The sequence below is a fragment of the Culex pipiens genome, chromosome 2 (genome assembly GCF_016801865.2).
Source record: "Culex pipiens pallens isolate TS chromosome 2, TS_CPP_V2, whole genome shotgun sequence".
Lineage (NCBI taxonomy): Eukaryota > Metazoa > Arthropoda > Insecta > Diptera > Culicidae > Culex > Culex pipiens.
Window position 1 is genome coordinate 16,498,952 of NC_068938.1, and position 20,715 is coordinate 16,519,666.

The following is a 20,715-nucleotide window of genomic DNA, read 5'->3' on the forward strand; positions in this document are numbered from 1 at the left end:
TTTTGTTTTTTGTTTTTTGTTTTTTGTTTTTTGTTTTTTGTTTTTTGTTTTTTGTTTTTTGTTTTTTGTTTTTTGTTTTTTGTTTTTTGTTTTTTGTTTTTTGTTTTTTGTTTTTTGTTTTTTGTTTTTTGTTTTTTGTTTTTTGTTTTTTGTTTTTTGTTTTTTGTTTTTTGTTTTTTGTTTTTTGTTTTTTGTTTTTTGTTTTTTGTTTTTTGTTTTTTGTTTTTTGTTTTTTGTTTTTTGTTTTTTGTTTTTTGTTTTTTGTTTTTTGTTTTTTGTTTTTTGTTTTTTGTTTTTTGTTTTTTGTTTTTTTTTTTGTTTTTTGTTTTTTGTTTTTTGTTTTTTGTTTTTTGTTTTTTTTTTTTTGTTTTTTGTTTTTTGTTTTTTGTTTTTTGTTTTTTTTTTTGTTTTTTGTTTTTTGTTTTTTGTTTTTTGTTTTTTGTTTTTTGTTTTTTTTTTTGTTTTTTGTTTTTTGTTTTTTGTTTTTTGTTTTTTGTTTTTTGTTTTTTGTTTTTTGTTTTTTGTTTTTTGTTTTTTGTTTTTTGTTTGTTTAAACTGCTATTGTCGTAGTCATAGCTATCAATGAGAAATATTATTCAATTCATATAATATTTCTAATTCAAGCAGACTCAACTTCGTGACAAATAACACCATAAATCATTATCAATAAACTTTCAATATGCTACGTGGTGTAAAAGTTCCACCCTCTTAAAAGCTCCACAGTTATCGAGCAAAGGGAGACAGAAAATTAAATTAACTCACAAGTTTCCTTCTGCTCGCGTCATGAGGAAAAGCTGCACTTTGTAGCACAAAGTCCTCACCAAGGCTCCACTTCCCAACCGAGTTGAGCTTAGCACAGCGACCACCATAACCATTCAGCAACCTCCTAGTCGTGGAGACTTGTAATTTGCTCACCAGTTTATATTGCCCCAGCCGTGAATGTGTGTGCGGTGGAACCCGTCTGGGTTCGTGCTCAGCCTCCGGCGGGCCAAATTTATGTCCCAAGTTTCAACCTCCCCCCGCCACACCACGTGTGTGCAAGTTTTGTAACTTTATGTGCACACGTGTGAAATCCCCCCGTCCATGGGTGGAGGAGCCCCCGTTGAAAAAGGGAACGAAAGGAAATAGTTTGTTTGCTTTTAATTAAAATCAGGCAGCGAATTGTGAGCGTAAGAGCCCAACTTTAACCCAAAAAGAGAGGGGTGGTTCCGTGAATAGAATTTTGGGGAAGTTGATCAACATTATTTAATATTTAATGTTTCCATCCGCTGGCGGGGGTTGGGCACACGAACGAACAGAGGTCGACATCTTTCAAGGGTTTGATGGGTTCAAAACCGTGCCCGGAAGGATTGTAGATCTTGAAGAAAAGAAAGCGGGGGAGGCACCAGATGTTGGATCAAAGTATAAAGGATTAAGGGGAGGCGCACCAGTTGGTGTCTAGGTTTTTGGGGAGAGGGAAAGAAAAAGGTGCATCCCGTGGGGAATTAAACTTTTCGATTGTGTGCCAAGTTTGCTGGGCTTTTGTCGGGACTTTTGATCGAAGGGTTCAGGGAAAGCTTTTTACGATTGATGATTATTTATGCTGGAACCAGGGATTGACCTTTAAATTTAATAATCTGGGCAGTTAAGAGTTAAGAGGTTTGAAATTTTTTAACTAAATTATTGTCTAAAATATTCTGAGGTATTTCTTATAATTTTCAAAGCACAATTTTTAAACAAAAAATGTCAGGCTTGAAATGAAAATGAAACATGCAAACTCCTCATAAAAATATATATTATAAACATCTTGTCCAACAGAAAAAAAGTCTCCGGCAAAAAAAGCCTAATAACTGTCACCAGGCACGTGCCTTTCAAGACAACCAACTAACATGATGACATGGTCCGGGCACACGTCCTCGGCCATCAGGCGGCCGAAAACCCGCAGGGTGTCAGACCCCGTTGAAGCGGGTCCCAGCAGCAGATAACATGTCCGAAATGCCGCTCGGAAACAATCATGGCATCCACATCAAAAGCTACACAATGGAGTCATGTTTTTCTTATTTTGGGACTCGTTCTCATTTTTTATTTCGGTTATGGGAAAGCTTTTTGTTGGAAAAGGGGCCCCTTAAAATTCCTGCCTCTAATAACAACATTCCAGTGAGTCATTAGACAGTGGAAAAGTGATATGGCACAGAACCCGGCTCAAAATGGCTTCGTTGAGCTTGTGTTCTAGGTGAAATGCTGTTTGAGTTGAATTCTACGACCAACCTTTACAGTTGCATTCAAATAACAAAACTTTTTTTGGCAACCAATTTCCAAGTGCTATTTTATTACCTAACAAAAATAAATTTCCTCAATTATCAAAGTTTCTCGCCAGAACTTTACGTCCCCTTTTCTATAAAGCCATAAAAGAATGCTCCTCGTCACATTTTCCAAAAGCCCCAAAACTTTTGCCAACCGAAACCATTCAAGAACTCGATAAAAGAAGCCCGGCTTTCCATTCGTGGTCCTTTTTGGTCGTCCTTGAAAAAAAAGGGAACCAAAAATGACAGCAAACACTAATTAGGGCCGAGATTTGAAGCACCCACCATCGGGAGCTTTTTTCTCCTTCTTTTTCAAGTGTGACAGCCGGAAAAGCGTTCACTTTTTGGGCTCAGTTGGTCGAAAAATAAAAATAGCCCTTTTCCGTCGTTTCCACCCCCACTTTCAAGGTCAAGCTACAGCGATTTGTTTCACAAAGTTGGTCATGAATTTATTTTCTTTTTTGTTTCTTTTCAATCATTTTGCCCTCACAAATCTGTTCCACTTCATAAATCATTCGATCAAAGGGCCATATAAAAAGGCGTCGTAAAAAAAGAGGGACTCACCAAGGCACCGACACATAAACTATCGTAAAACAAACATCATCTGGCATCGGGGCGAGGCACAAATACCCTTTTCCGAACCGACCATGGATGGGTGAGACTATAACTCTCTGGAAATGGTTAACACGACCGAAACTAGGCACGGCTTTTCGCACGATTCGTGTCATAGACAGTGAGGGATGAGTGGGGACTTTTGAAGAGGATAATCGGTAGATTAAGTCAGTTTGTAGTGTAAATTTCAGAAAAAAAAGAAAAAAGAAAAAAAATAGATAAAAAATGTTGTTGGATTTATTTGAAAAATAAATAATAATGGTCTTGCTTTTCACAGTTTTTTCACTATTTTCTGTTTTTTTACCTACATTCATTTATTCCTTAGACTATACGAGGCATTTTTCATCATTGCTTTATTTGTAATGGTCTCCATACGAACTGGGAAACTGTCCATAGAAAAATGGCTATAAAAACGTACGAAAATTCGCAAATTAAGAGAAATTTACTAATCTATTTGATATCTTTTAAACTTTGTAAAAATTTACCCCGTTTTTTTAATTTTTAATTTTTTTTAGAAGTTGAAAAGTGCCAAGTTGGGAGACCTTTGCTAATATTTTTAAATTTTTATGTCAAAATTGTCTTATTAAAAAAACATGAAATTTCTAGAAAAAATAATAAAAAAAATCGACATTTTATTAATTAGCCTATGATGATTGCTTAGTCCTAAAAAACATTTTCCCATATAATACTGAATTTCTCCTTGACCTAGACCAGAAAAATTCTATGAAAAAAATGCTATGAAAAATTTAGAAACATTTTGTATGTAAAATTTATCAAAACAGCAATTGAAAAATAATTGTAGATGGACCATCCATAAATCACGTGGATACATTTTTGGAAATCACACCTCCCTCCCCTCCACAAAGTGTCGACGTGGTTTATTGATGACCCAAAAATATATTGTTTTAATGCCATAACCATGTTTTTTTAAATTATGTTTTTTAAATTAAAAAAAATAATCCTTTATAAAATATGTTCAAATCAATTACAAATTTCATTTAAAATAATAGCTTCGACCTTTTCTTGTTGAGATATGGACAAACAAAAACAGAAAAAAAATAGATAAATGCATGTTTCTCAGTTTTGACAAACTGGGCAAATTTCACAAAAGTTTTATTTCTGACACTGAAAATCGGATCAAACGTTTCTAATATATCGTCGATTGTAGAATGTATTTTTCTTTTAAATGGTTGAGGATGGAATCTTTTTTTTAAATAGAAAAATAGTTTTTTCCTTGTTTGACATGATTTTGTTTTTAATATTTTTTTCAAAAAAAAAAAGATTTTTGGAAAAAAAAACAATTTTTGCTCTAACATTGAATCTTTTGGATCTCTAAAAAACATTTCAAAAAAATATCTATAATACATATAAAGTTAAATATTGTAAACTTTTTTATAAATTGCTCATACATTACAAAATCTCAACTATGCATGAAAACGTCCCTCGAATATGACCAAATTCAAGCAAAAAATTAATACAAATTTCAATTTCATCCATGGTAATAACATTTGAATTAAAAAAGCGTTTTGGAATGCATTTATTACCTGCTTAGTTGTTTAGCAATCAACAGTTTTTAAAATATTAACGTATTGACCAAAATATTTTTTTTTCGCCATAAAAAACAAATCATGTTAAATATGATTTTCTGTGCAGGAAAATACATTTAATTTTTGTTTTAAGTTAACTACAATTTTACTTTTTTTTTGTTTTGAATTTTTTTGAAAAAAAAAAGATGCGTTTCCCCCTTATTTGTTCGATTTTGAAAGACGACGAAATAAACTTCTAAATATATTTTCATAAGCCTGATTTAAGAACATAAGATAAATTTCTTTATTTTTGATGCCTTCTCAGTATAAAAGGTAAATTTTTGACAGGTTAACAAAATTTCAATTTTTACGAAATCGGTCACATTTCTTGATGTAGTGTAAATATTAATATTACCTTTTTTTACTGTGAAGTTTTCTTTCAAAATACATCTTTGAATAAAATACGATTGGTTTGCAGCTGTATGGAACGAACATCAAAAAGCTTTTTTAGCTTGAACTAATGAATCTGAAATTATTTGGTTCAAAGCCATTTTTCAACCATTTTTATAAATTGGTGTAATTTAAATCTAAAATCTACAAAATGCATACAAGAATCTGAAGTTATAACAACCTTTTGATATTTACAATTTACAAAAAAAAAATGGTAATGTATAGAAAATGCAAATGACCTAATAACCTTAAAATTAGAATTAAGATGAATACATTTGTCTTTGCAAAACTATCATTGGTAAAATTCATCTATACTTTTATTATATCACCTTTTAAAGAAATGTTAAATGATTTGTTCTAGTGTACTTTGATTTATTTAGCTAATTTTAAATCTCTCATAAGTAACATTTTATAGTTAATACAATAACCCTAAATAGGCATGAGGCCTTGCTAAAGCTTTAAAGGTTTCTAGGGCTTCATGCTTTTCAAATATTGTGTTCATGAAAAAAAACTTGTAAAATAATTGTATAAATTATGTGCATAGAAAACAGCAGGTAGGTGTTAAACAATTTGATTTTCTTGTCAATTCTACGCCTTTTCTCCACCCCGAAAGCAACAAAACAAGGACAGCCGTGTGACAATGTTATACACACTTGAGTCAACAATAAGACAGGAAAATAGACGTGAAAAATGCTCTAACCCTTTTTTTGCGCACACACATTGGCTTACACAAACAGAACCGCCAACATCAGCTTGCTGGTACACAACCCACCAACACAATGGCGCATCCGAGCAGCAGCAGCAGCACGATATCGAGCAGCTGCAACAGCTTCAAGTTCAAAACAAAACCAAACATCGTTATCCGTCGTCCAGCCCCTCCCCCCCCCCCCTTTACACCCCACACTCTCACCCACCCACTCGCGTAAAGTGAAGTCCTTTTGTTGTCCTCATCTCCCGGTGCGCGCGCGTTGTTTGGCTCGAGTGGAAAGTTTACCAAAAGCACCGACCCAGCCCCCCACAACTATAGAGACAGCAATCGGTGGTGTAGAGGGTGCTACTTTCCTCCCACTCGAGTGGGAAGCTCTATTTGGTGTGGTGAGAGTGAGAGTCGGTTCTATTTCGGATGCGAGGTGGCTATTTATTGTTGAAATTATATGTTATTATAACAAAAAGGGTTTCCCGCTATTGATTTGCGATGGCAGAAATAAATCTTGAACTTGTTTTGGAAAGCATGAATTTAGTTGCTATTTCTGGAAGAGCTTCCGGTGGGTGCTCCACAACTTTTCCTCTCTGATCCGTTAGACAGAAACACAGGTGGTGGTGAAGTGAGGAAAATCCTACTTAGTGACACTTTGAAAACATAAGTTTGAAAGATTTGCGCTCTTTTTATTAGACATTGTGTACGACAAAGTTTCGTTTGTCAACAAGTTTCTTTTGATGTTGGATTTGCAACAATGTAGGAATAGTTTCATCAATTTATGGTCCGTTTCAACAGATTTCCAAGCAATTTCTACTGTTTCAAATTCATAAACATGATGAACCAAGCAAATTATTTAAAAATCAAGTAAAACTATATCAGCAATGTTATCAGCAAACAATACAAAAATATTATTTCTAGTCTAAATAAACACAAAAATATAACAAAACAAGCACATACATTTTTTTCATTTAACAATTCCCCCCCCCTCCCCCCCCTAACTCACACATATAAGTATTGCACACACACACACACTTGAAATACAATTTTCTTGAGCCTCTTGGCGAGCTACTATCGTTGAAGGAAGGAGGAAAAATCGACAGGAAAATGTAGTGTAAGTCTGAGTACTTGTGTGTGTTATTCAATTCCAGCGTTTTTTTCAAATGGCACATCGAAAAAATGTGAAAAATAGCGGGTTTGACTTCATAATAGTGAGTGTGTAGTTTGCCTGAAGAAGAAAATAGGTCACGATGTTCGAGCTTTATAGACAAGACATGAGTGCTCTATGTTGACAATAAAAAAGATTGTTTCAACTGACATATGTGAACAGGGGAAGTTTACTTGTTTCTAAATGTTGGAGAAGCCATGGAAGTTGGCAAATAAAACGTAATGTCAATGTTAGAGTTGAAAAAAACTTAAATAAATAAAAACAGGAAACAAAAACATTTTTGATTATTATTGTATTCTATGATGTACGTCCAAATAAACTAATTGTTTAAATGAAGATTTCACAATAATGGTAGACAATGTCTACTAGACATGATCAGATCAAAATATTAAAAAATGAAGTGTCCATAACCAAAATTCAACAAGTTTTTAATTGGACTGGTAAAACTGATCGCAAATTAGTTCAAAATCGTCCCAAAACTAAAAATCTGGCTAATTCTGTCAAAGGCCGCAAAAGAGCCTTGCTAATTTTTAATCTGTTGAACCCTTACGAAATCTCGCAATCCTAGATTTACCTGGTGACCTCATGACTCTGCTGAAAGATTGTGTATACATCTTTTGATAGTCATTACTTTAGGAATATTATAATGGCTCAAACAATTTTAGAAAAGGTTCCTGTTCATATTGCCTTAAGAACTTAAACTACAATTAAAATATTTTTGTTAAATTTAATCATAATGTAAAGAAAATATTTTTCATCAGAAATTCAGAAGCAAATCTTAATAACATTTTGATCAATATTATTATTTTTAAAATCACAATGTACGATATTTGACAAAATTTCCAGAAAAACTATAACCGAAATTAATTTCTACTGACAGTTTATTTTTTAAAGAAAATGTTTTAAAAAGTTTAAGATTCATTTTGACTTTAAAAAAATAGGAATAAGAACAGCTATCGAGTCTAAAATCATTTTTTTTTAGTTTAAGGTTTCATAGGTTTATTCGTTTTAAACTAAGATCTGTATAATTAAAATGTTTGATTTTCGTTCATTGTTTGTTGTAGTCAGGGTTTCCATGTTCCCTATGCAATGTCAATATTGAAAAAATCTGGCTAAGTATCGATTCATCGAAAAACGTATATTTTTCTATGTTAATCAAAGGGAGCACTTTTTAATAATTTTAAATGTTGGGAATACTGATCAAAAATATACGCTACACAATTCTCTGAGATTTCGGTAATTCGATTTATTTTTGTCGAAATCCGTATTGACTCGGTCAATGATTTTTAGCCCATTCTGGAAATTTATGAAAAGATGCCAATTGATGTCGCCTGAAACATACAAAAAAAAATTAAAAATATAAAAATTGTTTTTTTTTTGCAAATCAAAAAGTTTAGTGACATAATGTGAAATTAAAAAAAACACCAACTTTTTTTAATTCTGTATCAAATTAGGGAAAATTTTTATTCACTTCAATTTTGATTATTCACTTCTATAAACACAAAAGTAAATAAATCAAATTTAACGTCACACATGTCGTCTCAATAAACCTTCTTTATGCAGCAAAATCCAATATCTTCGCAAGTGCTCGCTTGCGTCACTTTTCCAACTAAATGAGCAAACAAAAATCCAATCACACACGACTCGCAGCTCATACATAAGTATTGCATTTTCAGATTTTCCAGCTTTTCCCAAGTAAGCACCTCGCAGCATCAGCTCAACTCGACAATACAGCATCCACCCACCCACTCAATGCAATGTCGATGTTCTGCCGCCGATATCCCGCGATGGCGCCAGCTCAACCCCCTCGAGAGAGAAGAGGGGAAAGTCTGCGCGACAGATGAATTTCAATCAAGTGGAAAATCTGATTGAATTCGTTGCGAAAACATTACTTTGAGCATGTGTGAGAGTGTGTTTGTCACTCTGATAGTGTGTCAACACAAATGCCCTGTCAGTGTCAATAAAATACCATCTTCGCCCCCTTCGAGGAAAAGGAAAAGTGTCACTTGTGCTGGAAAATGCCAAACGAGGAGTGATTGCAGCTGCTTTATCTGAAGGAAAAAGCACAAACGCTGTCACGCTGTCAGGAACTTGGCTGTGGTATCGAAATAAGGCCAGCAGCACCCATCGCAAATCTAGGTTTTGAGGCCAGGAGGATGCTGCCGGCATGATTCCGGTTGCCAAAGGTTGTGGTTGCGACTTCCGGCCCGTTTCCGGAGCTGCTCCTCCGGAAATCAACGAATGGATCTTTGTGGTTTTTCGGAGGGGAAGCGTTGTTGTGACGCAACCTTGCTGCTAGCTGCTTACACATGTGTGTCATGTGGTGCAGAAAAGTGCTTTTCAAGTAGCACAACAGTTCGATTGCACTCTCGAGTGCTGTTTTCACATCCATTTGTTGTGCAAATAGCAGGGTAAATTGCACTAAATGAACAAACCTATTTACTGCTAATACGCGAAATTTTATAGCGCAGATGATCCATTGAAAAAGTTAATTTGGTAACTTCAACTCGCTTTACATACCAATCGGGACGATTTTTTTTTCCAGTGATTTGTAATGTCCTAGAACTTAGCAGAACTCAATTTGATCAAATCTGTGATTTTTGCGGTCAAAAATATCGCGCAAAAAAAGATTAGTACTTATTACTTTAAAACCAATGTAATAGTTTGTAATAAAAAATATTATAAGAAATTAAACAAAATAAGGTTATAAATCCTTATGTGTGTTTGTAAAGAAATGACAGCAAGGATTTTTTAAAAATAACTTTTTGATTTAAAATGGTGATTGTGATAAGATTTAAATAAAAAGCAATTTATTTGCATATTTTCGAATAAATGTAGAACATTTAAAAAAATCATTGCAATATGCGCAGTTGAATGGTCCACATTTAGCGTAAAGCATTTACAAGATGTATTGGAAAACCTACTTTTTAACGTTTTGAATATTTTAATTTTTATTTTCCACTAAGCTGCCCAAACCTATACAAAGTAATTCTCAGAGATAAGAAAACTCTTAAATGAAGCACGATATCGATAATTATTTAAAATACTTTTCAATTTCAAACTAAGGCCGTTGCAAATATTTTTCAAAGTTTATGCCGCCCCCCCTTCAAAATTGGCCTAAATAATCAGGGGGAAAAAAATATTTTTTTCGAAAAACTTCAAAATTTAAATGAAGATCAAGGTTTAATCAACTGAAAACCAGTTAAAATGCATTTTCCCGTGTTTATAATCATATTTAGCATGTTTGAACTCCTTTGAAAACATTTTAAATTTTCATTAAATAGCAATGTACAGTCTCATGAAAAGTTCTTGTTTGCAAAAAAAAAATCCGTCAATACCTCGATATTTTCAAAACTAATGATTTAAAAGCAACTGGACGCCTGTAAAATGCATTTTAAAACACTTTTTTCATCCAAATGTTGAAACCTAGGCTTGTTATTTCAATTTTAATATTTTTTTTATTTTTTTGCCCCCCTTCCTCGACTTTGGTCAGAGCCGAGGGACATAAACTTCAAAAAATATTTGCAACGGCATAAACAACATCGAAAAATAAAGTCAAAACTATGGTCATAGAAAAAAGTAAAAACATAGTTTCACTCAAATATAAATAAACAAAAATAAAAAAATGGATAATAATTGCAATTATTGCTCTTTAAAAGCATTCAACTTGAGAAAATTCTCGAAAAAATTTTCGAAAAAATAATTGTACTTGTAAAAACTGGTCAAAAATGCCAAAGTCTACTTTTTGACAAGTTTTGAATAAACTTTTTTTTGTGGGAAAGTTTTAAACTGTATTCTCAATTTTAAAGATTTTGTGGTGGTTTAAATAGCCATGGTCTCAACATTTGTATGAAAAATGTGTTTAAAATGCATTTTACACCTGCCCAGTTGTTTAGCAATCATTAGTTTTCAAAATATCCAAGTATTGAAGAGTTTTTTTTTTGCCGAAAAAAAAACTTTTTGCGGTGCTGTACATTGGAATTTCACAAAATTTGAAAATATTTTTGATCGATCCTAGACATGCTAAATATGATCTTAAGCGCAGGTAAATGCATTTCTAATTATTTTCAGTTGATTAGACTGCTACTTCCTTTAAAATTTTGAAGTTTGTTGAAAAAAAAAATGTTTGTCCCCTGATTTTTCGGACTGATTTCGACGAGGGGGGGGGGGGCGACATAAACTTTGAAAAATATTTGCAACGGCCTAAATAGACATAAAAATGTCAAAAATCAGAATACAAAAAATTATGCAATTTATATATATTTTGAGAAGAAATGTGCCAAATGAAGGCTCATTCAACCAGTACAAAAAATCGTGTTGATTTGTGGCCCAAAAGGCATCAAATGAATCCTGTTCTGATTCAATTTGATCATTTAAATTTTTTCACACAGCGTATATTTTAACCTTGTTTCAAAAAGGATTAATTTATTAAGACTAGTGAAAAATAATTGTTTGGGTTATAAGACTGTTGCAAGTATTTCCCAAAGTTTTGCATCGTATCAAAAAGTGGTCAAAGACAAACTTGTAGGAAATTTGATGGGCTTATTGAACAAAAAAATACAATTGCAGAAAAAACACGCCGCTTCTATGAGATTATATTATTTTTGAGTTTAAAAATCAAATTTGAAGATGCTGCCACGATTTTTTTTTTCGTTCAAAATTTTTGCGAAGGTTGCCCAATTGTTGCAAAATTCTCACGAAAAATGCAGGATGGTATGTCTCCCCTTAAAACACAAAAATCATGTATACGTTAAAATTTGCAAATACCGAATGCGACCATTTTCTGAAGACCAATCCATGTAAAAATACAGGCTTGGAAAGTAAAAATGTTGAAAAAAACAGAAGTTCTAGCCATTTTGGTTGAAGTATTCAGCCATTTCTTTATTAGAGACATGATTTTTCAGTCTTGTAAAAAAGTTTTTTATTAAAGGCTTACCCAATTTCCTAGAAGTTTGTTTTAGGACGTGCATGTTTCTCCAAAGCCTTTTTGACACAAGTAAGAACAACTATCCCAAATCCGTGTAAGTTGACAAAGAATGATCTCTAGGATTCGTGATCTGAGACAAGACAAGGTAGAACAAATCAACATCAAGAAGGAATCATAACAACTATTTCGATTTTAATATTATTTAACACACAGGTGACCTCTAGGAATCAAAACGACAGTTTTTGCCAAGTGTTACTGACAAACTTGTCAAACAGTTTGACAATAGTAGTTCGAAATCCAATTAACGTCAAAAAGTGCACATGATCAGGAGAATCATTTCAGTAATTTTCAACTTCGATTCCCCTAGAATGACAGCTTATCAGCTATCCATTTAAGTCCTTCTGACACACACTCTCGTACAAAAAAAGGCACACAATTCCAACAATGCGTTATCATTGTAACTGTCGAGTGTCATTCCACCGATAATCCACCCCCCTCCTCCTCCTACCAACCATCCTTGTTGATGTCCTTCCACGTGGCCCACGTCCGCTGATGTACACGTTGTTGATAAACGCTTGCGGCACGTTTCAGGCAAAAGCTCAGCGCAAAAAAAATGCCACCTGAAAGCCACCTAAGCACACGTGCTGCGGCTGCTACTGCCTTTAGGCTCTTCTCAGGACAGAAAAAAGGATTCCCGGCCAGGATCTGCCTGCAGGCTTGGTTCTCTCGCTGGGAGGCAGCTATGATTTATTGAGATAAAGATTCGGCCCACCCTTCCCCACCCGCAAAAAAACGGGTACAACCGGTTTTTAATGGTCCACTCGAGGAATGGGCCCGAATTTCCACGAAAAAAGCAAACCCCCGCAGGGTGAAAAGCTATTAGCGGATGCTTTTTTTGTCACTGGTGTTGTTGATGTGGATTTTCCGAAAATGGCGCTTTTCGCGACGCAATTTGGAAACTTTGATAAGCCCTGCTAATGGTGGCAAAGTTTGGCGCGTAAAATGATTTTTCAAAGAAAGGGAGAAAGTATCAAAGATTATGCGGGATTTGAATGTCGTTTTGCCAAAGGGCAATGTTTTGTGGGAAGGTCGATAAAATCCATTAAATTTGATCGAATTTTGGATTGAAATAGTAGTACAAATAAAAGGAATTTGAAGAAACACAATTACAATTAAATGTAAACTCAAATTCCACTCGTGACTTACACTCCTGAATGTATCCAGCTGGCAGCACTGTAAAACAGGAAATTTTCCTCACTTTTCCCACTATTTAGTCCTCATGCAATTCGATCATTACCGTGGATAATTGCACTCCAGACTACACTTTCCCAGCCCAGTTTTTTTTTTTTTTTTTCACTCAGGTATATAGGAGCTGTGGATGGTGGCAGCAGACAACCACATCGACGTCCTCGTCATCAGCGGTGGTCGTTGAAGGATCATCGAGGTTTGAACTAGGGTGATCCCTTTTTACACAAAAAAAAAAACAGTCGAATAATTCACTTGATTCATTAAATATGAAATATTGTCATTCTACAATCTTTCAAATAAACATGATTTCTAGATTACTTTTTAAAACAACCATTGTGCCATCGGTTTTCTATGTACGTAGGAGAGCAATTCTCTGAAATTTCGGGCATTCGATTTTTTGTATTTTTTAATCCGGCTGAAACTTGTTTGGTGCCTTTGGTATGCCCAAAGAAGTCATTTTGCATCATTAGTTTGTCCATATAATTTTCCATACAAATTTGGAAGCTGCCCATACAAAAATGATATATGAAAATTCAAAAATCTTTTTGAAGGATTTTTTGATCGATATGATGGTGTCTTTGGCAAAGTTGTAGGTATGGATAAGGACTACACTGAAAAAAAATGATACACGCTAAAAAATTGTGATTTTTAATTTCACTTTTTGTTACTAAAACTTGATTTGCAAAAAAAATACTATTTCATTTTAATTTAATTTTCTGATTTATTTTAGGGGACATCAAATGCCAATATTTTAGAAATTTCCAGAATGTGCAAAAAATCTTTGACCGAGTTATGATTTTTTCAATCAATACTGATTTTTTCAAAAAATCGAAATATAGGTCGTAAAATATTTTCAACTTCATTTTTCAATGTAAAATCAAATTTGCAATCAAAAAGTACTATAGTAATATTTTGATAAAGTTCACCGATTTCAGGTTATGACTATTTTTAGGTAACTTTTTTGAAAATAGTCGCAGAAATTCATTTTTAAAATTAGTGCAGATTTTTTTTTAATTTTTTTTAATCAAGACTTACATTTTATTCAATTCAATTCGGTTTTATTTGTGAATAATCAAGTTACAATGAGTTCATTTAGGTGCACAACAGAGTTTTGGTGTTCCTTTCAGCTGTGTTTAAATCGTTATTCAATCGAAAAATTATTACTTATAACTATGGAATAGACAAGAGTAAGAAAAAGTTTTCAAAAAACTTACAGAAAGTGCAATAGGAAAAGGATAGATAGAGAGAAAGCTTAAAACTAGATCACAGACAAAAATAATCAATTATAGATGTGCTTGATCATCAGCTCCCCGAGGGCCAGAAATTGCTCCGCCTTGTTACGGCAGCTCCGAAACCGCGTCATCATCTCCCCCGCGAGAGCAAAGAACTCCGGCAGGGAAAAGAGATCTTCCCCGGTGACTCCTTGCTGGGCCGCATCGCCGCTACCGGCAGCGACCACGCTGGCAAACGAACGCCCCCATCCAGGAGGGATCGCTGGGTTGTCCGCTGGAACCGTACGCTGTCCAGCTTCAGGAACGGCTGCGTTCGTACTTCGCTGAGGAGAGTGAGACGCTGCTGCTTTCTTCTTCCTCTTTTCCTGCTCCTCGAGGTAGGCCTTGCGCGCGACGCATCCGCGGTAATTGCCGGTATGGTTGCCGTCACAGTTCGCGCACTTTACGCGCGGCTTGGTTTGTTCTGCCTTGTCCCCCAAGTCCGCCTTTCGTGGCAGTGCGCACGCCTCCGAGAGGTGCGACTCACCGCACTTCACGCAGCGGGGCCGGAGATTGCAGTTCCGCGAGCCGTGGCCGAATTTCTGGCAACGGTGGCATTGCGCTACGTCCGTCGGGTTCTTGGTGTAAAACCGCCAGTTTACCCAAAAACCGTCCAACGTCTTAATCCGCCGCAGGTCTTGGATCTTGACGGTGCCGCGGTCGAAGTACAACAGGTACAGGGTATGCGTACCCGTGACTGTTGTCTTTCGCGAGAGCACTTTTATCTCCCGTGGCTTTATTCCCGCGTTCGAGAGGTGTCGCTTCAGGTCGGCGATCGGACGGTCTTGGTAACCCTGCAAGACGACCTTAACAGGGGGCTTCTCTGGGTCGTATGTGTAGAAGTTGAAGTTGCTACGCTTCAGTTCTTCAAGCACCAGGTCGAAATCTTTTCTGTTCAGTGTGATCACTTGCACTGCCGACTTACCGATTTTCAGACAATATCCGAGGCCTTCCAGCAACTCGTCAACATCGTCCGCCAACGTGTCCAAAACAAAAATTGGAGGGGGTCTTCGTTCCGTTGGAGAATTGTTCTTTTTTGACTTCGGCACTTTTTTCCGTGCACGACCATCATCGTCGTCGTCGTCGTCGGTAGTGCTGCTACCGTCGGTGTTGTTGTTGTTGTTTTCTTCGTCGTCGCTCAGCATCTGGAACTCGTTCCTGATGGGGATGTTGGCGGATGTTGATGTGCCGCTGGTCGTGGCACCGGAAGTACCGGAACGGGTTCGCACTGGTGATCTCGGAACATATCCGGGATGTAGTAACTTTTTGTCGATTCCTTCTGTGCTCACTCTCCCCTGCGCGATGGCGGTCGACACGGCGTTGGTTTGTTTACCTTTTTGCACACGGCCGGTAGACGAACTTCGCGGGTTTTTCGAGGCCGCACTCGAACTGCCACGGCCACGGCCGGCCCTTGGCATGCTGGTGGAGCAAACTCGCGGCTAATCACGGTAAACTACGGCGAAAAAAATCGAAAAAACGATGGAGCACTGAGCACTTGACTGCTGCTTGCTCTCGTGCGTACACGGAGGTGACTTACATTTTAAAAGGGCCAAATATTCAGTATTACGCCCATTTAAAATGATTTTACATCGAAAAATGACGTTGAACATTTTTACGGCCAATATTTAGATTTTATTGATTCAAAGTCTCGGTCAAAGATTTTTTGCACATTCTGGAAACTTCTGAAAAGTTGGCATTTGATCTCCCCTAAAACATATCAGAAAATTAAAAAAATGAAACAAAGCTTCGAACATCAGCCTCGAAGGAATAGAAAACATGTGGATTTTTTTCAAATCCAATACATTTTCGAAGAAATGGTCATGTTGAAAAGAATGCAAAGATTCCTTAAAAACGAATAAAATCATTTTTAAATGTGTCCAAAGTCATGTTTCAAGGAGTGCAGATTTTTATTTTTAAGAAATCAATTCTTTTTCAAAGATGGTCCTGTTGGAAAGATTGCATAAACTCTCAAAAATAAATTAAATCATGTTTTGAATAGTATTGTTAGAAATATGTATAAGAATTGCATGCGTTTTTTAATTAATTGAATTTGGCATTACAATTCTGTTCCTTCTGTTCCTTTTTTTTTCATTCGGTGAAACGACCTTTGTGGATCCTATTGTCGAATCGATCTTCGTCTAAATTTCCATTCGGCGAAACGACTTCATACGAAATGTCCTGCAAACATTGTAATTAGGTTACACTGAGAAAACTATTTTTTTACATACTAAATAAAAACTTCGGCTTTTTCTCAGTCATGAGCAGTCCAACCGGTGAAGCCAATAAAAATAATCAGGAAAATTTCTAAGTTTAACCAAAAAAAAAAAAAAATTTGTGATTTTTTTGTATAAATGTAACTTATTTTTTTTTATTAATAATTTATTTTTCTGTGTTAAAATAATTTATGATTTTTTTTTTATTTTTTCAGTTTAGGGACGAATACATTTTTAAATAAAATAAAAATTCATACAGTTCTTGTTTTGGGAATTCTAATTTACGTCAGTTATATACATCGGTTGTAAATTTTTTTTCTTAAAAGTCCTAATCATAACCATTAACTTTGCTGAGACACCAAATCGAACAGAAAATCCCTTCTCAAGATACAGATTTTCGAACATTCCCATGTCCATTTTTGACAAAGTTTTATCTGAAACAAAAAAATACATGATCAAAATCTCTAAAAATTGCTCTTCTAGATAATAATTCTATTTTAAAATCCATATATTTAGAGCTTTCTGATTGATTTGGTGTTTTCGGCAATGTTTTAGGTACTGATGAAAAATATTTTTAAATAATTGAATCAAGGATTTTTTTTTTCGTCGTCTTGTTTTCAATCGTTGAGCTTGAACCTGACCGCAAACATTGTTTAAAGTGAATTAGAATTTTTAAATCCAAGATGGTGGCCAAAATGGCAGAAATAAAATGTTGAGAAAATGCATTCAAATGGTTATTGAAAAACTCAAATTTAACTAAAATGGTTTCGCAGAACTCAAATTTAAGTAAGAAAGTGTGTTTTTAACACCTAAACTCTCAAGCTCGAGAAAAAGGGGGAATTTGTATGGAAATTCCCCCTTTTTCTCGAGCTTGGGAGTTTAGGTGGTAACACGAAAAAAAATTCTTCGCGATTCGATTATCCGAAGTCTCATAAAAACTTTTGGATAATCAAAACTTCGGATAATCGAGTCTGGACTGTATTAAATAAACGATGATTTTTAACATCATTGCATAGCAACATGTTCCCAAATGAACAGCCCTAACCAGAACGTTGAGGACTTGGGTTGGGAACCAGGTGAGGCCAGGAGGGCCAAGTAATTGTCACTCATTTGGCTCGGATTTTACATTATTCATGAGCGGGTGTTTATTATTCCTTTTTTCCACCTGTGTGTGTATTGCATGCGCACTGTGTAGTGTTGGTCCGCGAATTAAGAAATATTATATTTTTAATTTCTATTTGGTTTGGCGCCAACAAAAGATTTAAGCTCCCTTATCTGAAGAGATATTGATAGACACTTTGCTATTCTTGTTTGGGAAAGGTTTCAAAAATTATAAAAATCATGTTAATTAGTTTGAATTTTGATAACACCTAAACTCCCAAGCTCGAAATAAGGGGGAGTTTCCATACAATTTCCTCCTTTTTTCTCGAGCTTAGGAATTTTCAATTCAAAGAAGTCTGGGATTATTCATTTCTGGGATTGTTCATCCATTTAGTGCCTCAAAGTCGATTGAATTTTGGGTTGTTGATTACCTGCTGGGATTGGAGTCAGAGTTGAAATAAGTTAGACAAAAAAAAGTCAGAAAGACACTTCAAGGTGACCCCGCTTTGTTTTGAGAATTTTCGCGAACAAACCTTATCAGGCCTGCAATCTACACCGTGACGGTGCTGATTCCAGTTCGGTCCACAATGACCTGTTAACTTTTTTGCTTCCAACCCTTATCTCCGCCTTAGACACGCGCTAGCGCCTTTACTGATAAGACTGATCAAACAGCGAACAAAAACATTCCCACGCTCAACAATTTCCGCAGTCGGTCATTTCTAAGGCAGCGGACAACAGCACACTCTTCCCAGCAAATCTCGCCGCAATGATTCTGCTTTCGCTCGCCCTGCTGGGGCTGATCCTGTTCCTGGGACTTCGCTACATCTACTCGTACTGGGAGCGGCACGAATTGCCGCACGTCAAGCCGGAGATTCCGTATGGGAATTTGCGACCGGTTGCCGAGCGTCGCGAGTGCTTCGGAGTGGCCATTTCCGAGCTGTACAAAAAGTCAACGGAGCAACTGCTGGGGATCTACCTGTTCTTTCAGCCTGCGATTATGGTGCGCGATGCGCGTCTCGCAAAGCAGATCATGACGTCGGACTTTGCCAGCTTTCACGACCGCGGGGTGTTTGTGGACGAACGGAACGATCCGTTTTCGGCGAACCTGTTTGCGCTGCCCGGGAAGAAGTGGCGCACGCTGAGGAACAAGCTCACGCCGACGTTCACTTCTGGGAAGTTGCGTAACATGCTACCGACGATTTTGGACGAGAGCAAGCGGTTTCAAGATTACCTGACGCGGGTGGTTGGTGATAAGGGCGATACGGTGGAGATGCGGGATCTCGCTTCGCGGTACATTGTGGACATTATTGCGTCGGTGTTTTTTGGCTTTGAGGCGGACTCGATGAACGATCCGGAGCATCCGTTCCGGGTTGTGGGTCGGGAGGCGGTGGCTGACAGCTTTTCGAACAATATTAGGAGTGCGGCTACGTTCGTGTGTCCGGGACTGCTGAAGCTGATCCAGATTCCGTCGATTCCTCCGAAGATCTCCGGGTTCATGATTGATTTGGTGAAGCAACAGATGGAGTACCGTGAGAAGAACAACGTCAGCAGGAAGGACTTTTTCCAGCAGTTGGTTGATCTGCGCAAGGAAGATCTGCTCAAAGGGGAAGACACCATGAGTATTGAGGAGTGTGCCGCGCAGGTGTTTTTGTTTTACATCGCAGGTTCGGAAACGACCTCCGTCACCATAACCTACACGCTGCATGAGCTCAGCCATAATTCGAAGGCGATGGAACAACTGGTTGGCGAGATTGATGAAACACTTGCAAAGTCCAACGGAGAGATCAACTACGACATTGTCAAAGGAATGCGATACTTGGATGTGTGCGTGAAGGAAACCCTCCGGAAGTATCCAGGACTTCCGATCCTCAACCGGGAGTGCACCCAGGACTTCCAGGTGCCACAGTCGAAGGTGATCATCAAGAAGGGAACGCAGATCATCATTCCGATCTCTGCTTATGGAATGGACGAGCGGTACTTCCCCGAGCCGGAAAGCTACATCCCGGAGCGGTTCTTCGAGGAAAGCAAGAACTACGACGACAATGCGTACCAGCCGTTTGGAGATGGTCCGAGGAATTGCATCGGTAAGTGTGGGTTTGGTGTTGAAGTGGTTCAAGCAATAACAATAATTTCATATTACAGGCATTCGAATGGGTGTGTTTGTGGCCAAAGCTGCCCTCATAATGCTGCTGTCCAACTTCACCTTTGAGGCTACGCAAGGACCGAAGATTGAGTTTGCCGCTTCCAGCGTTACATTGCTGCCTAAGGGTGGTATTAAGTTTAAGGTTGGACAGAGGAAGGTCAAGTCGGCTTAAGATAGTAATTAATCCGGTGATATTACTAGTTGTAAGTATTGAATAAAGAAGAATCGTTACAATTCCACAATGTTGAAACGAAAGTTTCGCAGAAACCATAACTCACAATCACAAAGCAATCCCAGTCAGCATTCATGATTTATCTCACGACCCAGTTCCAAGCACTTCCGAGATATCCTGCCCCACATACTCTAAAACCGACTATTTTGGACCACTCCAGCCAGTCCAAAACCGCAACGTCCACTCCGCTCCCTCATGCAACAGTAATTCGAAATCGATTCACAATTCATGCCAGACGTCCAGCTGGATTTCAAATTTGCTACTTCACCGAATATTTCATTTGATTTATCCCAGAGTCCTGGCCCTGGCCGAGAGGGCACAGTTGAGTTACGACTACTCCAACAGAGTGTGTGTGCGGTCTACAATCTGCAACAGTTTCTAGCCTGGATGGGATGATCCGTTGCCCCGCAACAAGATGTGATGTGCTCGACCCGGCAATCTGTGCCTGCGTATGTTTCTAAATGCTGGCAAATAAATCATGATTGAATTATGTTCATTAGAGAGCAAATAAATTTTGAATAGTTCATAAGCCGGGATGCCGCCTCCGGGTTGACCTGGAGTTCGTCTCTCTCTCTCTGTTGAGCCTCAGGAAGTGAATTTTCCGGATTGCACTCTCGGAGGCCATCAACAGGTCCGACGCTGCGATGACGGAGGCAATGTTGATGCACAGGGTCAATATTGAATCGATAAATGTTTGTCGAGTGCGAGAATGTGCTGACCGCTGGTGCTGAATGTGGTGATGAACGGTTTCTGGAGAATTCGGTTCGGATGGACGCTGGACGAGTAATGTCCTCGAGGGCGTGGATGCATGATGGAATTTGAATTGCAATGAATGTGGAGTGAAA

General features: G+C 37.1%; 2 protein-coding genes across 6 annotated transcripts in view; one reads left to right on the forward strand and one right to left on the reverse strand.

Moving 5' to 3' along the window:
- The window catches only part of LOC120417731 (potassium voltage-gated channel protein Shaw-like), a 225,162-nt gene that overhangs the window by 110,167 nt on the left and 94,280 nt on the right, over positions 1–20,715 (reverse strand). The window lies entirely within an intron of this gene.
- LOC120417732 (cytochrome P450 6d3-like) lies at positions 18,201–20,371 on the forward strand. Of its 2 annotated transcripts, XM_039579890.2 has the most exons (3): positions 18,201–19,579; positions 19,638–19,841; positions 20,165–20,371. In XM_039579890.2, the coding sequence occupies exons 1-2, from the start codon at positions 18,262–18,264 to the stop codon at positions 19,808–19,810; spliced, it is 1,491 nt and encodes a 496-aa protein (XP_039435824.1). In that variant the 5' UTR covers positions 18,201–18,261; the 3' UTR covers positions 19,811–19,841; positions 20,165–20,371. The 2 variants fall into 2 exon arrangements, with proteins under 2 accessions (XP_039435824.1, XP_039435823.1); XM_039579889.2 differs by lacking the exon at positions 20,165–20,371 and having other exon boundaries at positions 19,638–19,893.

Excerpts from the sequence above, each read along its gene's own strand:
- LOC120417732 (XM_039579890.2), top strand. The coding sequence starts at position 18,262 with ATGATTCTGCTTTCGCTCGCCCTGCTGGGGCTGATCCTGTTCCTGGGA. Across the intron at positions 19,580-19,637 it reads TGGTCCGAGGAATTGCATCG|GCATTCGAATGGGTGTGTTT; the intron begins GTAAGTGTGGGT and ends TTCATATTACAG.